The sequence below is a fragment of the Tachypleus tridentatus genome, chromosome 2, assembly GCF_004210375.1.
Source record: "Tachypleus tridentatus isolate NWPU-2018 chromosome 2, ASM421037v1, whole genome shotgun sequence".
NCBI classification, from domain to species: domain Eukaryota; kingdom Metazoa; phylum Arthropoda; class Merostomata; order Xiphosura; family Limulidae; genus Tachypleus; species Tachypleus tridentatus.
The window spans coordinates 3,428,759-3,449,441 of NC_134826.1; the positions used below are offsets into that span (position 1 = coordinate 3,428,759).

Genomic DNA, 20,683 nt, shown 5'->3' on the forward strand with positions numbered 1-20,683 from the left:
TTAAACGACCTATATTATATTCTAAACCGATACTATTTTGGGTTTAAACTCCGTACAATTTTTTGGGGTTTCTTCTTCGTTGAATTAAAACTGCAAATAAAGCTCGGGAAAGCCGGGTGGGTTAAAGCGTTCGACTCGTAATCTGAGGGTCGCAGGTTCGAATCCCCGTAACACCAAACATGCTCGTCCTTTCAGACATGGGAGCGTTATTATGTGACGGTCAATCCCACTATTCGTTGGTAAAAGAGTAGCTCAAGAGTTGGCGATGGGTGGTGATGACTAGCTGCCTTCCTTCTAGTTTTACACTGCTGAATTAAGGACGGTTAGCGCAGATAGCCCTCGTGTAGCTTTGCGCGAATTTCAAAAACAGACAAACAAACTGCAAATAAAACCAGAAAACAACATAAAAAATACAAAATATGATTAACTGAAGTGATATTTATAAATGTTTAGTAGACTATAGCGCCGAGGTAAAAATCGATAAAATATATTCCATGAGAGTCCATTAGCCTGGAATTAGCTTGAAATGCTTTAAGATGTACGTGTGTTTATGTGAGTATGCTTACTTGGGTGTCATGATACAATAATTATTTTGTACATATAACTGTGAGAAGTACAGATATAATTAACGTTTCGGCTTTACACAGTATGTTCATGACATGTTTTAACGAAACCTATCTCTCTATCTGCTAGTCTGTCTATCAACCTAATCGTACACTCGTATTTTTAAACTAGCGCCTCCGGTGTGAGACACCGGTAAATTTATGGACTTTCAACACTGATATCCGAATCCCCACAGTGGACACGGTATATAACCCAAAGTGGTTTTGCTCTAAACCAAACAATAACGATTTAGGCCAATAGCAGTGAATCGAACGAGCTTTGTACCAATCGTGTGTCAGTACTAAATCGAACCTAGTATTATACTGTGTAAAATAATGTAAAACATGGTTTAACATGGTTTAGCTCCAATACAACTATTAACACTTTCGTGAGGTATTTTTAGCCCAAAGCTGGGCTGAAAAGGAAACACTTTAAAGTACCGAAACTTTAATCCGTACAAATACTTTCCGTTTTAACGGGTCTTATTTTAATATTACCATATTTCCAGGCTCATACACAAAACAAGTGATCGTGAAAAGCCAGAAGAAAGCGCTTGTAGAAATGTAAAAGGAAAAGACGTTACATTATATCAATTGTCAGCTGATTACGATAGCATACATCTAACAATCGTATGCAATGCTTGTTACAAGGTTTACCTTAAACGTTGCTTACGGTTGTAAAGTGATTTACAACTTCAGTATACTTTTTGATTTAGTGTCTTGGATTTTTTAAGTCCCGTGTTAAGCTGGACTAGATTCCAAACAACCGTATATAAACCACTTTGCGTAGGTCTTCTTAGATTTGAGTTGAAAGCCGATGATAGAAGAGGGCCATTTGTTCTTGGTTTATAACCTAGTGTGTTACGAGTCCTTTTAGGAAGGAAGATTATTTGTTCAAGAACAGGCAAGTTTTTCGTGAAAGTTTCAGAATTTATTGTGAACTCAACGGGAAGTGAAGGGAATACCTGAAAGGTTTACGATCTGTATGAATATCATGTTTTTTATGAACTACATTTTACACACTTAATTATTGGTTTTAAAGAAAATATTAACTGGCTGAATATATATTTGTTTAATTCTTTAAATGCTCTCTGTGCCTATTAAACATTTATATCATGTGTTTGTTTTTTAATTTTTGCGCAAAGCTACACGAAGGCTGACTTCGCTAGCCGTTTCTAATTTAGCGGTGTAAGACTAGAGAGAAGGCAGCTAGCTACCACCACCCACCGCCAACTGTTGGGTTACTCTTTTACTATAAAATATAATGCTGTTAAAAATGAAACAGGTAAGCCACAAATGTGAACGTTTCAAAATATCAGAGTGACATTTAAATGTGCAGTAAGTGATTTATTGCATAAAGGATTTCCAATAAACCCTGAATTATCTCCGGGCGATCATATCGGAAAACGAAGGAGGGTAAGACTTACAAGAAAGGATTTATGTGTCTGTCTACAGACTTCTTACCATGTCTTACCCTATGGTTTCAGTTCTATAAATTATTTATGAATTCAACTGCATGTAGCAAATGAGGGATGAAGTTAAAACACATCAAAAGCCAAAAAGGAAGAATTATGATTCACGACCACCTATAGGTGTTGCAAGAAAGATGAAATCAACTTGCTAGGAGCACACCTTCTATTCCTTCTCTCGTTAAAGACACATAGACATCCACGTGGGGTTGATGCTCTTATGAATCCCGTCCACCAGAGTACGGAGTATGTTTTCGCACTCAATATGCTGGGTTATATAAATTGCTCAGTCAAAAGTCGGATCTCACTAAGCCCTGTATCATTTCGTCAGCCCTTGTGTTTATAATAACAAAGACTAAATGGAACGTGCTCAATCACCCTATAGGCATCGCTGTCACCTCGTGCAGTTTGGCAAGTCTAACGAGTATTATTATAGTGTACATTCACATCACATTATACGCTTAGAAATGAGTGACAGGAGAAGGCTGTACAAAGAGGATTTAACAATGCTAGCCACTCTCTTTATTATCGAACAAGCTTCCTTTTCTAGTAGGTAACCAAATATCCATGCAGGGAAAAGAAAACATAAAGCTTAGGTTTATTGCAAGGTAATGTCTGAACATTTATTGGGATGATAAATAATAACATTTCTTGAAAATTTTGAATTTACCACTCAGACCTAACTCAGGAATGATTTTAAGATGTTATATTAAATTAAAATAATAACTGGCTGTTAATATAACTTGATTGTCATGCGCATAATCAAACCATAGAGAGAAATATGAGCAGTAAATTCACATGATAAATCTTGCTTTATTAGACAATCTTTTTTATCGTTTTTGTAGTGAAACCGTATATAGGCATCTACCTGCAGCAGGCGGGAGTTAAAATGTTGTTAGGGTAATGTATTAAACATCATCACAAGATCATATATGAAAATTTGTCATTTTGACCAAGTTTGATGGAAATCTGTTCTAAAACATTTGAAGAACTTTATTTCTGAAGAAAAACCAACTGCTTCCTTAATGAAAGTCAATTAGTCTTTGTCAATAAAAGAATAAATTTAAGATGACGTCACCAGGCCTCATTTCTGGGACACAAATTCTCAATTCCCTCTACATTTTGTAAGTTTATTTTAATTTTTTTCATCTTAAATCCACACAAATAAAAAAATAATTATAATTAGACACGAGATCAGAAATGTAAGTTTGTGAGAACATAAACGATCAAACAAAGAGTTAACACTACGCACAGCTAACAATTAAACTATTTTTTACCAATTAAATGTGGAATTGACTGTAGCATTATATCAGCCAAATTGTTGTTCTATGACGAAATTCGGAGTTGCAAATTGCAAATCAAGTGTTCCAGCCACTAGACCAGGCACGTGTGATGATTTGCTTGTTTGTTTATAATTAAGCACAAATCTACAAATGCGCTCTCTGTGACCTACCCCCCACGGATATCGAAACCCGGTTTTTAGCGGCGTAAGTCCACATGCATACCGTTGTGCCACCAGGGGGCGCACATGTGAGGAAAAATAAATAAATAGTTAAGTGTGATGTTATTAAACATGACATCATACATTTATATTTGAATATTCACTAACAACACAGTAATAACGCTTAAGCAAAACATCTCTAATAATACACAATAAATACGAATATTTGAAACTGACTGTTTACCTTTTCATCGTTGATGTACCAAGTAAGAGAGGCTGCTGGCTTAGATTTGGCTGAAGTACAATTCACTATTACAGTATCTCCTACTCGGTACTTCATGTGTCTTCCTGTGATTTTAGGACCCTCAGTTGGTAGCACTATTGGTTGAAATAACAATGTATTATTAAGTTATCAAAGACAATTTTTAACAGCTAAGTGAAATAAGATAAACTATCTTGGTTGCTATATTACATACATAAGTCTACTATCTTGGCTGTTATATTACATATATAATTCTATTATCTTAGTTGCTATATTGCATACATAAGTCTACTATCTTGGTTGCTATATTACATACATAAGTCTACTATCTTGGTTGCTATATTACATACATAATTCTACTATCTTGGTTGTTATATTACATACATACGTCTACTATCTGGGTTGTTATATTACATATATAATTCTACTATCTTGGTTGCTATATTACATACATAATTCTACTACCTTAGTTGCTATATTACATACGTAATTCTACTATCTTGGTTGTTATATTACATACATAATTCTACTATCTTAGTTGCTATATTATATACATAATTCTACTATCTTGGTTACTATATTACATACATAATTCTACTATCTTGGTTGCTATATTACATACATAATTCTACTATCTTGGTTGCTATATTACATACATAATTCTACACACTATATCCCATCCCTATTCTAATAATTGTTGACAAAGTTGACAGGTGTTTTTGTAATGCTTATATTAGCTATGTTTTTTATAGTAATTTAAACATGGGTATTATATACGACTAGGCTTAGTTAATGCTCACTGTATGTGAGGCATAATTATCGGTTCTGGTTTACGAAGCCTGATTATTGTGTATAAACACTGAATGACTGTGGTTAATTTTTCCTGACGGCAGCTTTAAATTACTGACTAAATCAGACACCTCGTAGAAGTCAAAAAATAATTTACGATCAGGACATTCGACAGATCAATTATCGAGGTTTAAATTACAGTTTTCACATAGTGTTATTTCATGAATGTGTTGAAACACCACATCTCACATCGATTCTTGAAAGAGAAGAAGTGTTGACTTGAAAGATAAGTGGTTCTTAGTGACAGATAATCCTCGTTACGGCTTCTAGAATTACTAAAAAAAGTGTGAGTTTTTCAGTTATCAAAAAGTAAATAATATATCAATAATATCCACCATGTCAATATCAAATAAAGGACTACATTCAGTTTTAAACATCCAGCAGTTATCTTCGAGTTGTTTACCCACAATGCCTCAGTACAATGATCAACACCAACCACATCCAATTAATTCTAATTCTACAAATATATTTCAAAATATATCAAGTCCGGCATGGTTAGGTGGTTAGGGGGCGCTCGACTTGTAATCTGAGGGTCGCGGGTTTGAATCCCCGTCGCACCAAACATGCTTGCCCTTTCAGCCGTTGAGGCGTTATAATGTGACGGTCAATTCCATTATTCGTTGATAAAAGAGTAGCCCAAGAGTTGGTGGTGGGTGGTGGTGACTAGCTTCCTTTCCTCTAGTCTTACACTGCTAAATTATGGAGGGCTAGCGCAGACAGCCCTCGTGTGGCTTTGCGCGAAAATTCAAAACAAACAAACCAAACCATCAATCCTACTATTCATTGATAAAAGAGCAGCCCAAAAGTTGTTGATGACTAGCTGCCTTCCCTCTAGTCTTACATTGCTAAATTAGGGACGGCTAGCGCAAATATCCCTCGTGTAGCTTTGCGCGAAATAACAAAGAAACAAGAAAATTCACAGACTATGCAACATTTCAAATATGACCGAAATGAATAAATAAAAAAACACTTACACAGAACATGAAAACACTTCCGTGTTTGAAAATATTTATTAATTATTTTGTACGATTTAATAAAATGTAGTAAACAACTACACCACACATTTTCCCAACTGTTTTTGTTGTGACGAAAAGTGTGAAAAGCGGATTCAATGAATCATATGTATAATATGTATAGCAGTATTTTTTCAAATGTTTTAATTATTTCAGCACAATACAGTGAAGCTCATGAATATATGTGGGAAGTGAAACAGTGTTGTTTTCCTAAAACAATGACTTCTACAACAAACTTTCAATTTCCCTTTGGTGCACATAATAAATCTACCGTCACAATCCTAATTGTCTAAATAACGTTATGGTCGTAAATTCTCTTCTTATAAATCAGTGTTTTAAAGGGTCATCTAGTGACAAACTTGTGTACTTTCAATGTATGTTTCATGGCTCGGTTTCAGTAATTGTTTCCTTTCATCCAAGTAGGCCCGGCATGGCCAGGTGGTTAAGGCGCTCGACTCGTAATCTGAAGGTCGAGGGTTCGAATCCATGTCACATCAAACATGCTCGCCCTTTCTGCCGTGGGGGCGCGTTGTAATGTTGGTACAAGAGTGGGCGGTGGGTAGTGATGACCAGCTGCCTTCCCTCTAGTCTTCTTACACTCCAAAATTAGGGATGGATAGCGCAGATAGCCCTCGTGTAGCTTTGCGCAAATTTCAAACCAAAAACACATTCATCCAAGTCAAGAGGAAGTAAGTTTGATCACTTAAACCAATTTCCACATATAATAGTGATTTAAAAAACTAACAACGTACCGTATACCTTCATCTCTTTCTTCGCTGACACAGTGTCGAACACAGGCGCTTCGGTTGACACCTCACACTTATAAACTCCAGCGGTTTCCAGGGTAACGGTACGAATGTACACTGATTGCTCCTTAGATTTGGACAGCTGTATGTTAATAAAAAAGCTGGATTACTTCGATTTTTCTTTATGTTTTTTGCTTGAGAAACGGATAGAATAAAAAAATACAAATGTGACAAACTATCGAGTTCGATTAATTGCTTCGTGTAAGCAATTACTTTGAAATAAACGTTTCCGAAATTGTTAACATGAAAGAATATTTAAACTTATTTCGTTTGCCTGATAAAACAAACAAAAATGAACCTTGTGAATATGTTTCTTTTTGTTTTTAAGTTTCCAAATTTACTTTGAAGTACGGATTTTTTAATCACAGACAGGAACATTCCTGATCCGGTTTAGGAAATGTATGCTAATCATATATCTTCACCTGATCCGGTTAAGGAAATGTATGCTAATCATATATTTTCACCTAATCCGGATTAGGAAATGTAAGCTAATCATATATCTTCGACACACCATCAAACCTTTTGTTTTCAGTTCACAAAGAATATAGTGAAAGACTTCATTGTTATCGTTCTAGATACTGTTTCTGAATATAAAGCAAAACAAAAACACGATTTTCCAGAGGAAAATAATAACATGAAATTCGTTATTCTATTGCGCTCTCTAGAAGAAAAATGTATATTCCACATGCTCCAATCAGAATTAGATAAAACTGATCATACGAGTTTGTTGTCATTGTTGTTCTTTATTCCACATGCTCCAATCAGAACTGGATAAAACTGATCATACGAGTTTATTGTCATTGTTGTTCTTTATTCCACATGCTCCAATCAGAACTGGATAAAACTGATCATACGAGTTTATTGTCATTGTTGTTCTTTATTCCACATGCTCCAATCAGAACTGGATAAAACTGAGCATACGAGTTTGTTGTCATTGTTGTTCTTTATTCCACATGCTCCAATCAGAACTGGATAAAACTGATCATACGAGTTTGTTGTCATTGTTGTTCTTTATTCCACATGCTCCAATCAGAACTGGATAAAACTGAGCATACGAGTTTGTTGTCATTGTTGTTCTTTATTCCACATGCTCCAATCAGAACTGGATAAAACTGGTCATACGAGTTTGTTGTCATTGTTGTTCTTTATTCCACATGCTCCAATCAGAACTGGATAAAACTGGTCATACGAGTTTGTTGTCATTGTTGCTCTTTATTCCACATGCTCCAATCAGAACTGGATAAAACTGATCATACGAGTTTGTTGTCATTGTTGTTCTTTATTCCACATGCTCCAATCAGAACTGGATAAAACTAATCATACGAGTTTGTTGTCATTGTTGTTCTTTATTCCACATACTCCAATCAGAACTGGATAAAACTGATCCCACGAGTTTGTTGTCATTGTTGTTCTTTATTCCACATGCTCCAATCAGAACTGGATAAAACTGAGCATACGAGTTTGTTGTCATTGTTGTTCTTTATTCCACATGCTCCAATCAGAACTGGATAAAAGTGAGCATACGAGTTTGTTGTCATTGTTGTTCTTTATTCCACATGCTCCAATCAAAACTGGATAAAACTGATCATACGAGTTTGTTGTCATTGTTGTTCTTTATTCCACATGCTCCAATCAAAACTGGATAAAACTGATCATACGAGTTTGTTGTCATTGTTGTTCTTTATTCCACGTACTCCAATCAGAACTGGATAAAACTGATCCCACGAGTTTGTTGTCATTGTTGTTCTTTATTCCACATGCTCCAATCAGAACTGGATAAAACTGATCATACGAGTTTATTGTCATTGTTGTTCTTTATTCCACATGCTCCAATAAGAACTGGATAAAACTGAGCATACGAGTTTGTTGTCATTGTTGTTCTTTATTCCACATGCTCCAATCAGAACTGGATAAAACTGATTATACGAGTTTGTTGTCATTGTTGTTCTTTATTCCACATGCTCCAATCAGAACTGGATAAAACTGAGCATACGAGTTTGTTTTCATTGTTGTTCTTTATTCCACATGCTCCAATCAGAACTGGATAAAACTGATCATACGAGTTTGTTGTCATTGTTGTTCTTTATTCCACATGCTCCAATCAGAACTGGATAAAACTAATCATACGAGTTTGTTGTCATTGTTGTTCTTTATTCCACATGCTCCAATCAGAACTATATAAAACTGATCATACGAGTTTGTTGTCATTATTGTTCTTTAGAGGCAACAAGAATAACTCAAATCAACATACTGATTTGATTCGCTACTTTTCCTATAGACGATTTATCGCCCACAGGTTCAAGAATATATTCTCTATTATTACACTGTTTTCTTACACATAGCACCGTTGAGATCTGATGATGATAGATTAGTATTTAGCAATGCAATAATGTGTATTTTTATCTACGAAGTATTCGGATCAAAACATGTTTGGTAAGAAGGTTAATCGTTCATTCGGAGACTATTTACGGCCGACAAGAAAAACCTTATTTTATGAAACATTCTTTCTATTTTACTTTAATCGGTCTTATATTATGTAGTAAAAATCCATAAAGAAATTAACCGCCAATTGAGAAGGAAGAAATGCCCGAACAATTTAAGTAAGAATTGTTTAGTATATACGCACAAAATGAATCGATACAATAAAAGAATGTTGAGGAATTATATAGAACGTTTCTAAAAGCTTGTGCATGGGTTATGTTTTGCTGAAACTTTGGTGAATTGGTAGTTCATTTATGATATGAAATAAGTTTCCAGATTAAAAGTCACTAATTTGTATTTTAGAGATTCAACCGCAGGACGTAGATCTAATAACCCTAAAAATCGAGTTTCGACACTTGCAGTAGATGTATCCTCGTGTAAACCCCCAATAACTCCTGAATAAGACTGATGGATTAGACCTCTAAAACTCCGGTTTTGATACTTGCAGTGGGCATAGCACAGGTAGCCCATTATGTAAAGTTTTGCTTAATAACAAACACATACTACAGAAATGAAGAAAAACAAAATAGTTGTACGTGTCACTAATACGTGGGCCCCCGCTAGTACAGCGGTACATCTACAGATGTACAACGCTAAAATCAGGGGTTCGATTCCCCGCGGTGGGCTCAGCAGATAGCCCGCTGTGGCTTTGCTATAAAAAAAACACACACACTAATACGTGGTCACAATGAATTACGTATTTGTGAAACTTATAATTGTCTTGTTTTCCCTGTCTTCAGTAATTTGTAGTTCCAATAGTTTCCAGTATCAATTATATAAAAATCTTTAGTGTTACTATTAGATTGATTAAAAAGATTCATTGACTCCATAAATTGAGTTGTTATTGGAATATTCAAGCAGTATTCCATGAACCCTCTCAACAGAAAAACCAAAATTTACTCAATATATTAAATTATGCAGACTCAACTAGTATTGAACTATAAACATAAGTTAATAATTTGAGAACTTAAAGAAATGCAACGAATATAAAATCCATCTTTATTATCCGCCGATCTGTTTAAATGTTGGGTGTAATGTTGAACGCGGTTTCGCTATATCTCTGTTTCCTTCTAACGTCAAAACGAAACTGTTTGTGTTTTGTTGTTGTTGTGTGTTTTTTATTTGTTCTCAAACGTGATTAGTCTGATGGATCCTGTATAAGCTCGCGTTAACACTTTGTGTAGTTCAGAGACTGGTACAGATATTTTACAAAAGGATGTAGCTGGCTTCACTGAAACCGTAACGATTCTGTTAATTAAAATCTACGTAATGCCTAAGGATTGATTAATTAACGTGGAACATTCAACTATTAATGGATAATCTGAGTGTAAACAGCAACTTCTGGGTCTCATTTTGCTTAATGAGTTAATTGAATAGAAGTGACACATTATTTCGTGTTTTAATGCATAATGGTTGTTAGGTACGACATTTTCGTGTTTTGACGTATATTGGTTGTTAAGTAAGTTGTTATGTAGAAGATCCAACTATTCATTTTATGTCAAGAATTTCAGGTTCTTGCATAGACAACACTGGTTCTCTCGTTTCGTTTCAGCTCAATAGCGGAAGCTTAAGTGATTGTAGTAATAGTGATATATAATTCTGTGGAAGGTATTCACAAAATGTACATTCGTCATCTAACGTAGTACCTTACTAATAACGTAGAGTATTTATCATGTAGCCGTCATATCTTAAATAATATACTTTTCAATCCTTCTAAAAGACTACGCGGGAAATATTACATCGTACGTTTGTCCTTTATAAAGAAACGAATCAGTTACATTTCGAGATATCTGTGTCTTACATAATACATTGGTCCAAATATCTAAAGAAATGCCAGCAATTAAAAACTACCAACTCATTTAAAGAATTATAAGCCAGGTTATTTTTAATGTGAAATTCTATTTGCAATTAATATTTTTCATTTTTAGTATGTGTTGATTAAATAGCTTATGTTTAACTTATTCATCTGAGTTTATTTTAAAACCGAAAGAATGGAACTCCATGACACTCGACAGAGTGTAATCCCAGCTTTCCGAAAACATACATAAAAATTAAGATATCTATTTGATTACCTTTTCCTTTATATTTCATTTAGTTACATTTACCATCATAAAAAATATGTGATGCTGCTTTTGTAAAATAAGTTTGAAAACTAGGTTTAGCGAGTGACGTACGTGTCGCGACTAATACACTTGAATCTCAATTTGATCTTCAAAGTACTACATATCTATAACAAGCTTCTCTAACTAGTAGAGCCATTTAAAAGATTTTCACCAGTTCCAACTTTTTTACACGTGACTGTGGGAAATTTGATTTATTTAGGATTCTACTGATTTTAAGTTTTCAATGAACGTTAAATTTACGACACTACTTGAAGCTCACAGTAGTTTTTGTGTGTTCCGAATATAAACTTCACTCGGTTACTTCTTTAAAACTACTTTAATTAATAACATTGATTAGAATGTTTAAAATATCTACTTTTTAAAATATTCTAATACAATTTTATTACAGATTCATTTTACGTGGTTAACTTAGCATTTGGACTTAAGACTAACCTAAATCTCATAAGTGGGCAAATATGGTGAGGTGTTATTGGGTTTACATCCGAAAATATCGTTAACGCTTTCCAATTTCTATAACTGATAACGTGAAATATATATATATTTAAGTAGCTATGCTTATTATTATGTTCATTTTTAGTGCCTTCTAACTTGAGAATTTGATCTGAGCTGAAGTTAATATTAACCGCATAAAAATGTGACAACCGCACGATTTCTTTTTCTGGAACTGTCACGGAACAGAAAATATTTATATATACAGAGTATTTCAACCAGCGTCCTTGTTTTGACAAACAACGTCATAGCGAGATCAACCAAACTGCTACTAGCTACAAAGAAAATGTCAGTTTTTATTGTATTTAATATTTGTACAACAATTGAATATCGAGTGTTGTAACAAACTCACGTGTCAATGGATGTACCCTTTTCTGACATGTAATATTCAAACACGTATAGGTACAAAATCATCTACGAAAAATTGACTTTACGAAGCATGCTTTTCGAACATTTTTGATTTTTAAGTATGTAGGTTACAAAGGTATTAATAATTAAATTATATTTGAGTTTCACATACCGTCCATTAAAAGTTAGGTTTGAACAATTGAATATAATGTCTCATGTATACAAACTCGGCATAACCAGGTGGCGTTCAATTCGCAATTTGAGGATCGCGGGTTCGAATCCCCTTCACATCAAAAATGTTCGCCCTTTCTGCCGTGGGACGTTATAATTTGACGGTAATCCCACTATTCGTTGGTAGAAGAATAGCCAAGAGTTGGCGGTGGGCGGTGATGACTAGCTGTATTCTCTCTAATCTCTAGTCTTACACCTATATATTAGGGATGGCTAGCATAGATTGCTCTCGTGTAATGTTGCGCAAAATCCATGAGAAACAAACCTAATCTTCTCAAGTACATTCCTTTCAAGTATGCTTATGTCCCTGCTCAGCCAGCAGTACTTCAAAGTCAGAAGGATTAAGTTCACTGCCAGCATCTCTTCTACCACCAGTTCCAAGGTCGTCTAGGAAAAACTTCGGAAGGTCAGTGGGTAGAAAGTATGCCTTCCTTACTTTTTCAAGCTTGCTGTCCAATCCAGGAAATTGCTGATGTACAGGACATTACTGATATTCTTAGGGTGTGCTTTTCCTACCGTTTCAGCCCTTTTGTTTCTTTCTCTACCTTCTTGGTCATCTAGTCACGAGTGTAGACGATTAATGTAGATTGTCCCTCTGATTATAATTGCCCAATTACACTGGTGGGACTTAAACTTGCTCGTCATTGGTCTGTAAGTTTATGGAATGGACTTGATGATGTTCAATATAAGATACAGTGTCATCTCTTTCCTGCTTCTCTTACTTCTGGTTGTTTTGAACTGGATTTGGCAGGAGAATGTTATTTTTATAACATTCTACAAGGCCATTTTATTATATTTATTGAAGTCTAGGAAGAACCCTAAGACTCATTCTGATTATCATCCAATTGCTTTGACTAGCTATCCCTGTAAAGTTTCGGAAAGGATGGTTAATGCTCGTCTTCTTTTCTTCCTTGATCATACACCCTCCTCGTCTATTCAGTATGGTTACCTATAAGCTTACATTTATTTCTCACATTAAGCAACTTTGTGTCAAGTGCACAAGGGCACTGAAAATCCTCTGTGCCCTCGTTTCTACCTCTTGAAGAGCGGATAGACGTTCGGTGCTCAAGATCTATCATGCCCTCATACGATCCAAGCTGAACAATGGTCTATGGCCTATGTTTCAGCTAGAATCTCTGGCTTTAAGATGAGATCCTTTGCATCATATAGGACTTGGACACTGCACTGGAGATTTCCACACTTCACAGTCCAATGTCTGCACGCATTTTCTTAGCTTCCAACTTTCTTTGCAATATGCTGTCAAACTTCGAACCTCACCATAGCATTTAATCTAGGAGTGTCTTCCTTCCTTAATGGAATTTTCTCTATGAGAATCGATAGTCTACCATTCTTCCATTTGATCAATCTATTACTCATGGCTTATTACTATCCTTATCAGTGACCATTCTTTGGATCATCTGAGGAGGCCTGATACTCCAGATAAGAAGTACCATCTTATCTTTATCTTTTGAACCATTTTTTTCTCCAACCCCTTTTTATTAATGGCTCGAAATAAGGTACCCTTGTGGGTTCCGCTATGGTTTGTTGTGGCTCGGTGGTTTCTCATCGAATTTCTTCTATTGTTTCTGTGTTCACTGCCGACGTGTAAATTAGTATCACTTTCCTTTAATCACATAGAAGCTAAGCAGTAGTATATACATTGACTATATTACATCTCTACTGACCTTGAAATCGCATAATACTAATTTTCACTCTGTTTTCTTGGACATTCGGAAACAACTAGCCGATTTTTCTCTATTATCCGTTATGTTTTTCTGGATACCTTACCATGACAGTATTCATGGGAACGAGCTTGCTGACATCATATCTAAGTCCTTCTGGCGTAATCAGAGTTGTGCTTGTCTCATATGATCAAGGCACAGCTTCATGCCAGTTGGCAGTCGATTTGGGGTGAGCAACATCATAACAAGCGTTTCTAAGTCAAACCTTCAATTGTTCGTTGGCCGTTTGGTTTCCGTAAGAATCAAAGGAGGAAGTTTTCTCATCTCGGATAAGCACTGGTCACAGTTTTTAACCCATCGCTTTCTTTTATGTGGGACTGATACATCAATATGTGACCTTTGTGACAATGAGGTCACAATAGCCCACGTTTTATTTTCGTGTCGTCCCTACTAATGGCCTGACATGGCCAAGTGGTTAAGGCATTCGACTCGTAATCCGAGGGTCGAATTAGTCGTAACACCAAACATGCTCGAATTTTCAGCCGTTAGGGCGTTATAAATCTACAGTCAATCCCACTATTCGTTGGTTAAAGAGTAGCCCAAGAGTTGGCGTTGGGTGGTGATGACTAGCTGCCTTCCCTCTAGTCTTACACTACTAAATTAGGGATGGCTAACACAGATAGCCCTCGATTAGCTTTGCGCGAAAATTCAAAAACAAAGAAACAAACCATGCGAATGCGAGTGGTAGCATCATTTTAGACGCATTTTCTAAGAGTTTACCTCTGACATTGGAAGGTGTCATTGGTGTTAGAGTGGCACTATCTAGCTTCATGACTCATACGGTCTTTTTAATTCTATTCAAGTATTTTACCAGATTTTTGACCAATTTTTAGTTTTTAATTTGGTTTATTTTTACTTTTTATGGAGTTTTACTCTTTTGACTTTTTACTGGATGTTTGACACATAGACTCACTATACTTTGTGGTGTTAATCTCCTAACAATCAGCCAAACAACACGTGCCTTTTACTTGACAACATATTTGTGCAAGCTGGTATCTTCCACAAAACAATAAAAAGGAAATACAGTGGCAAATAACTTGTTGCTGGTTTATAACTATTCGAACATAAATAGTTTTACCAAAAAAGACTATATTAAAATTTACAAATCAGTCGTTTTTGTGGAAGCATCGATTGTATTCTTATAACTAATTACCAATATCTTCTTGACGCTGAAGAAAAAATCACACATCAAAACTCGCTCTGACAAAAGATATTTCATTAAAACAAACCATTACTTATATTCAGGTATAAGCATGTTTATTGAACATTTAGATTCAAAGTCTACTATAAAACACACTCTAGTAACTTTGAAGCTACATAACTCACCATTTCCAAATACGTTATACTACAATGTTTACTATTCACGTCTTATTAGATACGACAGATACTGCTTTACTTTTCAAGACATTTTCAAATACGTTATGCTACAATGTTTACTATTCACGTCTTATTAGATACGATAGATACTGCTTTACTTTTCAAGACTTGTTGTGAGCGATATAATTTATATGCAACAAGTTTTGGTATCTTGTGACATTTCAAACACCAATTCAACAATTTCCTGTTCTTTCTCTGAAGAAAAGCCCATCTTTAGAAAACGCTCGGATTATTGAGTTTATTATCTCTTCATTAGTTAAATTACATTAGCTTTTGCTAATGGCTTTAATTTATAGGTGTACTATTATTGTAACTTTCTTATCTGAAGCTTGTTATTATATTATATTATTAAAGTTTCTCAAACCTTATTGTAGTTATCACACTTGTTATAAGACACTGTTAGGCCTATCATATGTTTTAACAGTACATTCCTTATCTACAGGGTCATGTGGGTAGGGCGACTGACTCGCAGTCGGAGAGTGCAACGTTTGAATCCTTGTTCCATGAAAAATGTTCGCCACTTCAGATGTGTTGGCATTATTACGTTAAGGTCAACCCAACTCTTCGTTGGTAAAAATGTAGCCAAAGAATTGGCAATGGGTGCTAATGACTAGCTGCTTTTACTGCTAAACTACGGAATGCTAGCGCGGAGAGCCCTCGTGTAGCTTTGGGCGAAATTCAAAACAAACCTAATCTAGACCCATATGGATTTCTAAGAAATAGAATAATGTATAATAATAGTATTTCAACTATAACATATTAGCCATAACCACTGCAGACGATGTTTCGCTCAATCCAAAGCTCTTCAGACTGACTGGGGTTAGGGTTTTAGTTGTTATTTCCAGTTGCACACTGCTTCTGCTTTGTTAAGCGAAAGAGGTTAGTAAAGTCGAATTAATATGTGTTTGCCATTACATAACATTTTATATTTTAACTAGAGTACCGGTATTTATCATACTACTAACTATATTATTGAGATATTCATATAATTATTATTTAATATTAGTTATTATTTTTGTATTGTCATAGAAGTGTGTAAAATTCTTTCGATGTAAGGTTCCAGTAATGATACTTTGTAAACACAACATTTACGACTACTTGAAACTAACACCAATTTTTATGTGTTCCGGATATGAGGCATACTCTATTATTTCTTTAATGCTACTTTCAGTAATAATATTAGCTAGAAAGTTTAATATGCCTAGCATTGTTATTTTTCAGTATTAAACTTTTATTACAGAGATTATTGTATATTGTTAGCTTAGTGTGGAAATATTTAGGGCTAATCCAAGTTCTGGTCAGTCGGCTGAGCCTCGTGAGATACTGAGTTTACGCGGGAAAATATTTTTAGTAACGAGAGTATTCAACATACGAAATACCTTCTAATCTCTGCAAGTAAGAAAGTGAAAACAGTATATATATATGGTTCTAGTTATTACCAGGTTGCTTTTAATTTCTCTGCTTGATTTAAGTAGCTAGTTTGCGCTTATCAGAAGGTAGTACTTCTGCTTTCCTATAACACTTATAAGTCATGAAGAACATTAGTAAAATCATAATAATCAGCCATGTCGTCAGTTTGAATAATGTTTAAGAAATTTATATTACCTAGTGCCCTCTAGTGTATAATTGTATAACCAAAATGATTTATTGTAATAAATTATGCACTATATATTTTAATAAAATAAATTACTCACATCATACGATCACACGTTCTTTTATGTAGTTACTGTTTTTAGAAAATCCACATGGCGCTTATCAAAAGAAAGCTTCGAAAGAGGTGGTAATGACTAGATTTAAAAACATTGTATCCTAAGGAAGCTGTCTAGCTCCAGTAAGCTACTTTTAGGCTACCGTGTCTACTCTGTCAAAACCACATCCCTCATTTTTTTATAACAATACGTGACATCGAAAGTTGGATGCAATTTATTGTATCTCAAATAAATTATGAAGTACACGAGACGTCAATGCGTCACAAACTGCAATGCACTGAAAAGGCAATTACCACATTTAAACAGGCTGTATTGCTAGCCTTTAATCAAGTTTTTCTACCTATTAGTTAGTAAACGAAGCATAAGAACCACTAATTGAACTGTCAACTAAATTATCTCAAAAACAATGAAAGTAAGAAACTTCCATTATTTTCTTACTTATAAATAAAACTGCTTTTTAAGTATAATTATATCATGTAACTTTTTTTTATAATGTTGGATTAAAGTGATTTCTTAGGGCGAACACAGATCTCTTAAACATACTGAACCTCTTTATATATAATTTAGATTACGTCCGAGAATTTCATATGTAGTAAAGACATGTACTACGTGAATAGTGCAATCTAATCATAATAGTCTATTCGCTGGATATTAAAATACAGTATATTTTCTTTCCTTGTTTTAGCGCAAAGCCTCACTGGAACATCTATTAACTTCACCAAGGGGAATCGAACCCCGAGTGTTAACGTTGTAAGCGCGTAAATTTGCCGTTGTTCCACCAGGATACGACAGTCGTCTATTCTAGTTTTCATATGTACAATTAGTTCACTTTTGGACAGACATTTTTTTTATAATATCGTACAGGGAACAGTATTCTGATTACCAGCGTGTGTATGAAAACAAATTATTTTAGATTATATTAATATATTCGTACCAATGGTAAGAACTTTTACGATGTCGTAGAGAAAATTTGCACCTTCTTTCCACAATAACAAAATCACGCTTGTCTTTATATTAGTTTGTTGTTGTCTTCTGCACGAACAATGCTCCTTAATAAATAGTTCAGTAACAAGGAGAATTTGTAAACAAAAATGATATAAAAGTTTAATCTATCGGTCCTATAGTGTTAGAGTCCCCGTCACACCAAACATGCTAGCTCTTTCAGCCGTGGAGGCGTTATAATGTTCGATCAATCCCACTATTCATTGGTAAAAGTAGCCCATGAGTTGGCGGTGGGTGGTGATAAGTAGCTGTTTTCTCTCTAGTCTTACACTGCTTAATTGTGGACAGCCAGCGCAGATAGTCCTCGTTTAGCTTTGTGCGAGATTCAAAACAAACAAATAAACCTATAGAGTAATTTACTGATGTTTTCTATTTTATGGATTTAACTTTTTTTAATTGCACAGGTAAGCACTGTGCTTATGAAACTGGAGCTACTGAACATAAAATTTGTTTAGTTTGTTTGTTGTTGTTTTTTTACGTTGGGCTTTACAACTGTTTTCATAAATGACCAAATGTGAGTTAATGTTTATATATGAAAACCGGAACCACATTTCAAGGCGCTCATTTCAGTATCTGGTACTCAGTGGTGTGCTTTAATGTCAAAACCACTGAAGAGATGAAAAGACATAATACAACTGATACTACTATAATTTCGACATTAACTGTTAGCATTCATGCATTTAAGACATAAAATAAACTTCGATGCTCCTTGGTAAACAAGAATTAAAAGAATTGTTCTCATAAAACTCATTAAACAACATTTCGTGTTTCAGCGAGCGATCCTGAAAAGTCAAAGAACTACTTCATGTCATCATTCAAGCCTGTATGCGCGTATGTGTTTCTACACCCTAAATGTACGTGGTGCATTTTCCGTATAGTCTAATAAACTACCTCTACGAACATCAAACGAATCAAAACGGGTATTTCGAAAAGCTTTGTTTATCTTTTACTTTTTTGTTTTATCTTTAGGAAATGATTGTTTGTGTTAAAAAGAAAGGGAATTGTACTCCATAAAGAACATGGTCGAGAGCGCTCCCTTTTCTATAATTAGTGTGTGTACTTAAATATTTGCTGTTTCACAGGCCTGCAAATTTAAATTTCGTAAAAGTTATTTTGGTTTTAATAATGGATTTTCTATAATATAGCTATACAGGTTTCGAAAATATATTTTTTTTCTATCATGTGAGGACTTTTCCTGTTTACAAATCGGGAAGACAAAAACTCTTATTCAGATCAAATTATCATTTCTTTACCACAATAAACATTTTTTTTTTATTATTGTTTGAGTTCTATAACAATCGATACGACTCTCACGTCACGGTTGGTCTAGAGAAGTCTATACCTAGTTGTTGTCAACATTTTAACCATAACAAAATGTGACCAGATTTCAATAAAATGATTCACTTTTGTAAAAGTACATACGAATTTTTTGTGAGAAATCTGTATCTGACAGAAAAAAAACAGACATAAATTTCGGATTCAGCATAAAGGTACTGCTGCAGGATATCTAAAAATTTCAAGACAATAAAACCATCACAGGTAATTAATTTTCCTCCTTGGAAGATAAAAATTAAAGTGTAACATGATAAATATGGTATTTTGTTACGACGTTCAGTCGTCTTTACTTTTGTATTTACGTATTTGAAAGTAATCGAATACAGAACTTAGTTCAAACCAATCCCATTATTTTTATGTTCAGTTAGATACTGTAGAAACTACTCGGTGTTACTGGTTCATGATTTCAATGAAAATATACAGGGTCTAAAGTTCAAACTAATCCCATTATTTTAATGTTCAGTTAGATACTGTAGAAACTACTCGGTGTTACTGGTTCATCATTTCAATGAAGATATACAGGGCCGAAAGTTCAAACCAATCCCATTATTTTAATGTTCAGTTAGATACTGTAGAAACTACTCGGTGTTACTGGTTCATGATTTCAATAAAGATATACAGGGTCTAAAGTTCAAACCAATCCCATTATTTTAATGTTCAGTTAGATACTGTAGAAACGACTCGATGTTGCTGGTTCATCATTTCAATAAAGATATACAGGGTCTAAAGTTCAAACCAATTCCATTATTTTAATGTTCAGTTAGATACTGTAGAAACTACTCGGTGTTACTGGTTCATTATTTCAGTGAAGATATACAGGGTCTAAAGTTCAAACCAATCCAATTATTTTAATGTTCAGTTAGATACTGTAGAAACTACTCGGTGTTACTGGTTCATGATTTCAATAAAGATATACAAGGTCTAAAGTTCAAACCAATCCCATTATTTTAATGTTCAGTTAGATACTGTAGAAACTACTCGGTGTTGCTGGTCCATGATTTCAATAAAGATATACAGGGTCTAAAGTTCAAACCAATCCCATTATTTTAATGTTCAGTTAGATACTGTAGAAACTACTCGGTGTTACTGGTTCATCATTTCAATAAAGATATACAGGGTCTAAAGTTCAAACTAATCCCATTATTTTAATGTTCAGTTAGATACTGTAGAAACTACTCGGTGTTACTGGTTCATCATTTCAATAAAGATATACAGGGTCTAAAGTTCAAACCAATCCCATTATTTTAATGTTCAGTTAGATACTGTAGAAACTACTCGGTGTTACTGGTTCATCATTTCAATAAAGATATACAGGGTCTAAAGTTCAAACCAATCCCATTATTTTAATGTTCAGTTAGATACTGTAGAAACTACTCGGTGTTACTGGTTCATCATTTCAATGAA

The 20,683-nt window shown here is 34.6% G+C and overlaps 1 protein-coding gene across 6 annotated transcripts in view; it reads right to left on the bottom strand.

Moving 5' to 3' along the window:
* LOC143237360 (cell adhesion molecule 3-like) overlaps positions 1–20,683 on the bottom strand; it is a 245,821-nt gene that overhangs the window by 22,243 nt on the left and 202,895 nt on the right. For all 6 annotated transcript variants that reach the window (XM_076476569.1, XM_076476551.1, XM_076476533.1 and 3 more), the window contains exons 4-5: positions 6,389–6,524; positions 3,757–3,890 (exon numbers count right to left, since the gene is read on the bottom strand). In XM_076476569.1, coding sequence (XP_076332684.1) covers positions 3,757–3,890; positions 6,389–6,524 — 270 coding nt within the window. The remainder of the gene's footprint in view (positions 1–3,756; positions 3,891–6,388; positions 6,525–20,683) is intronic.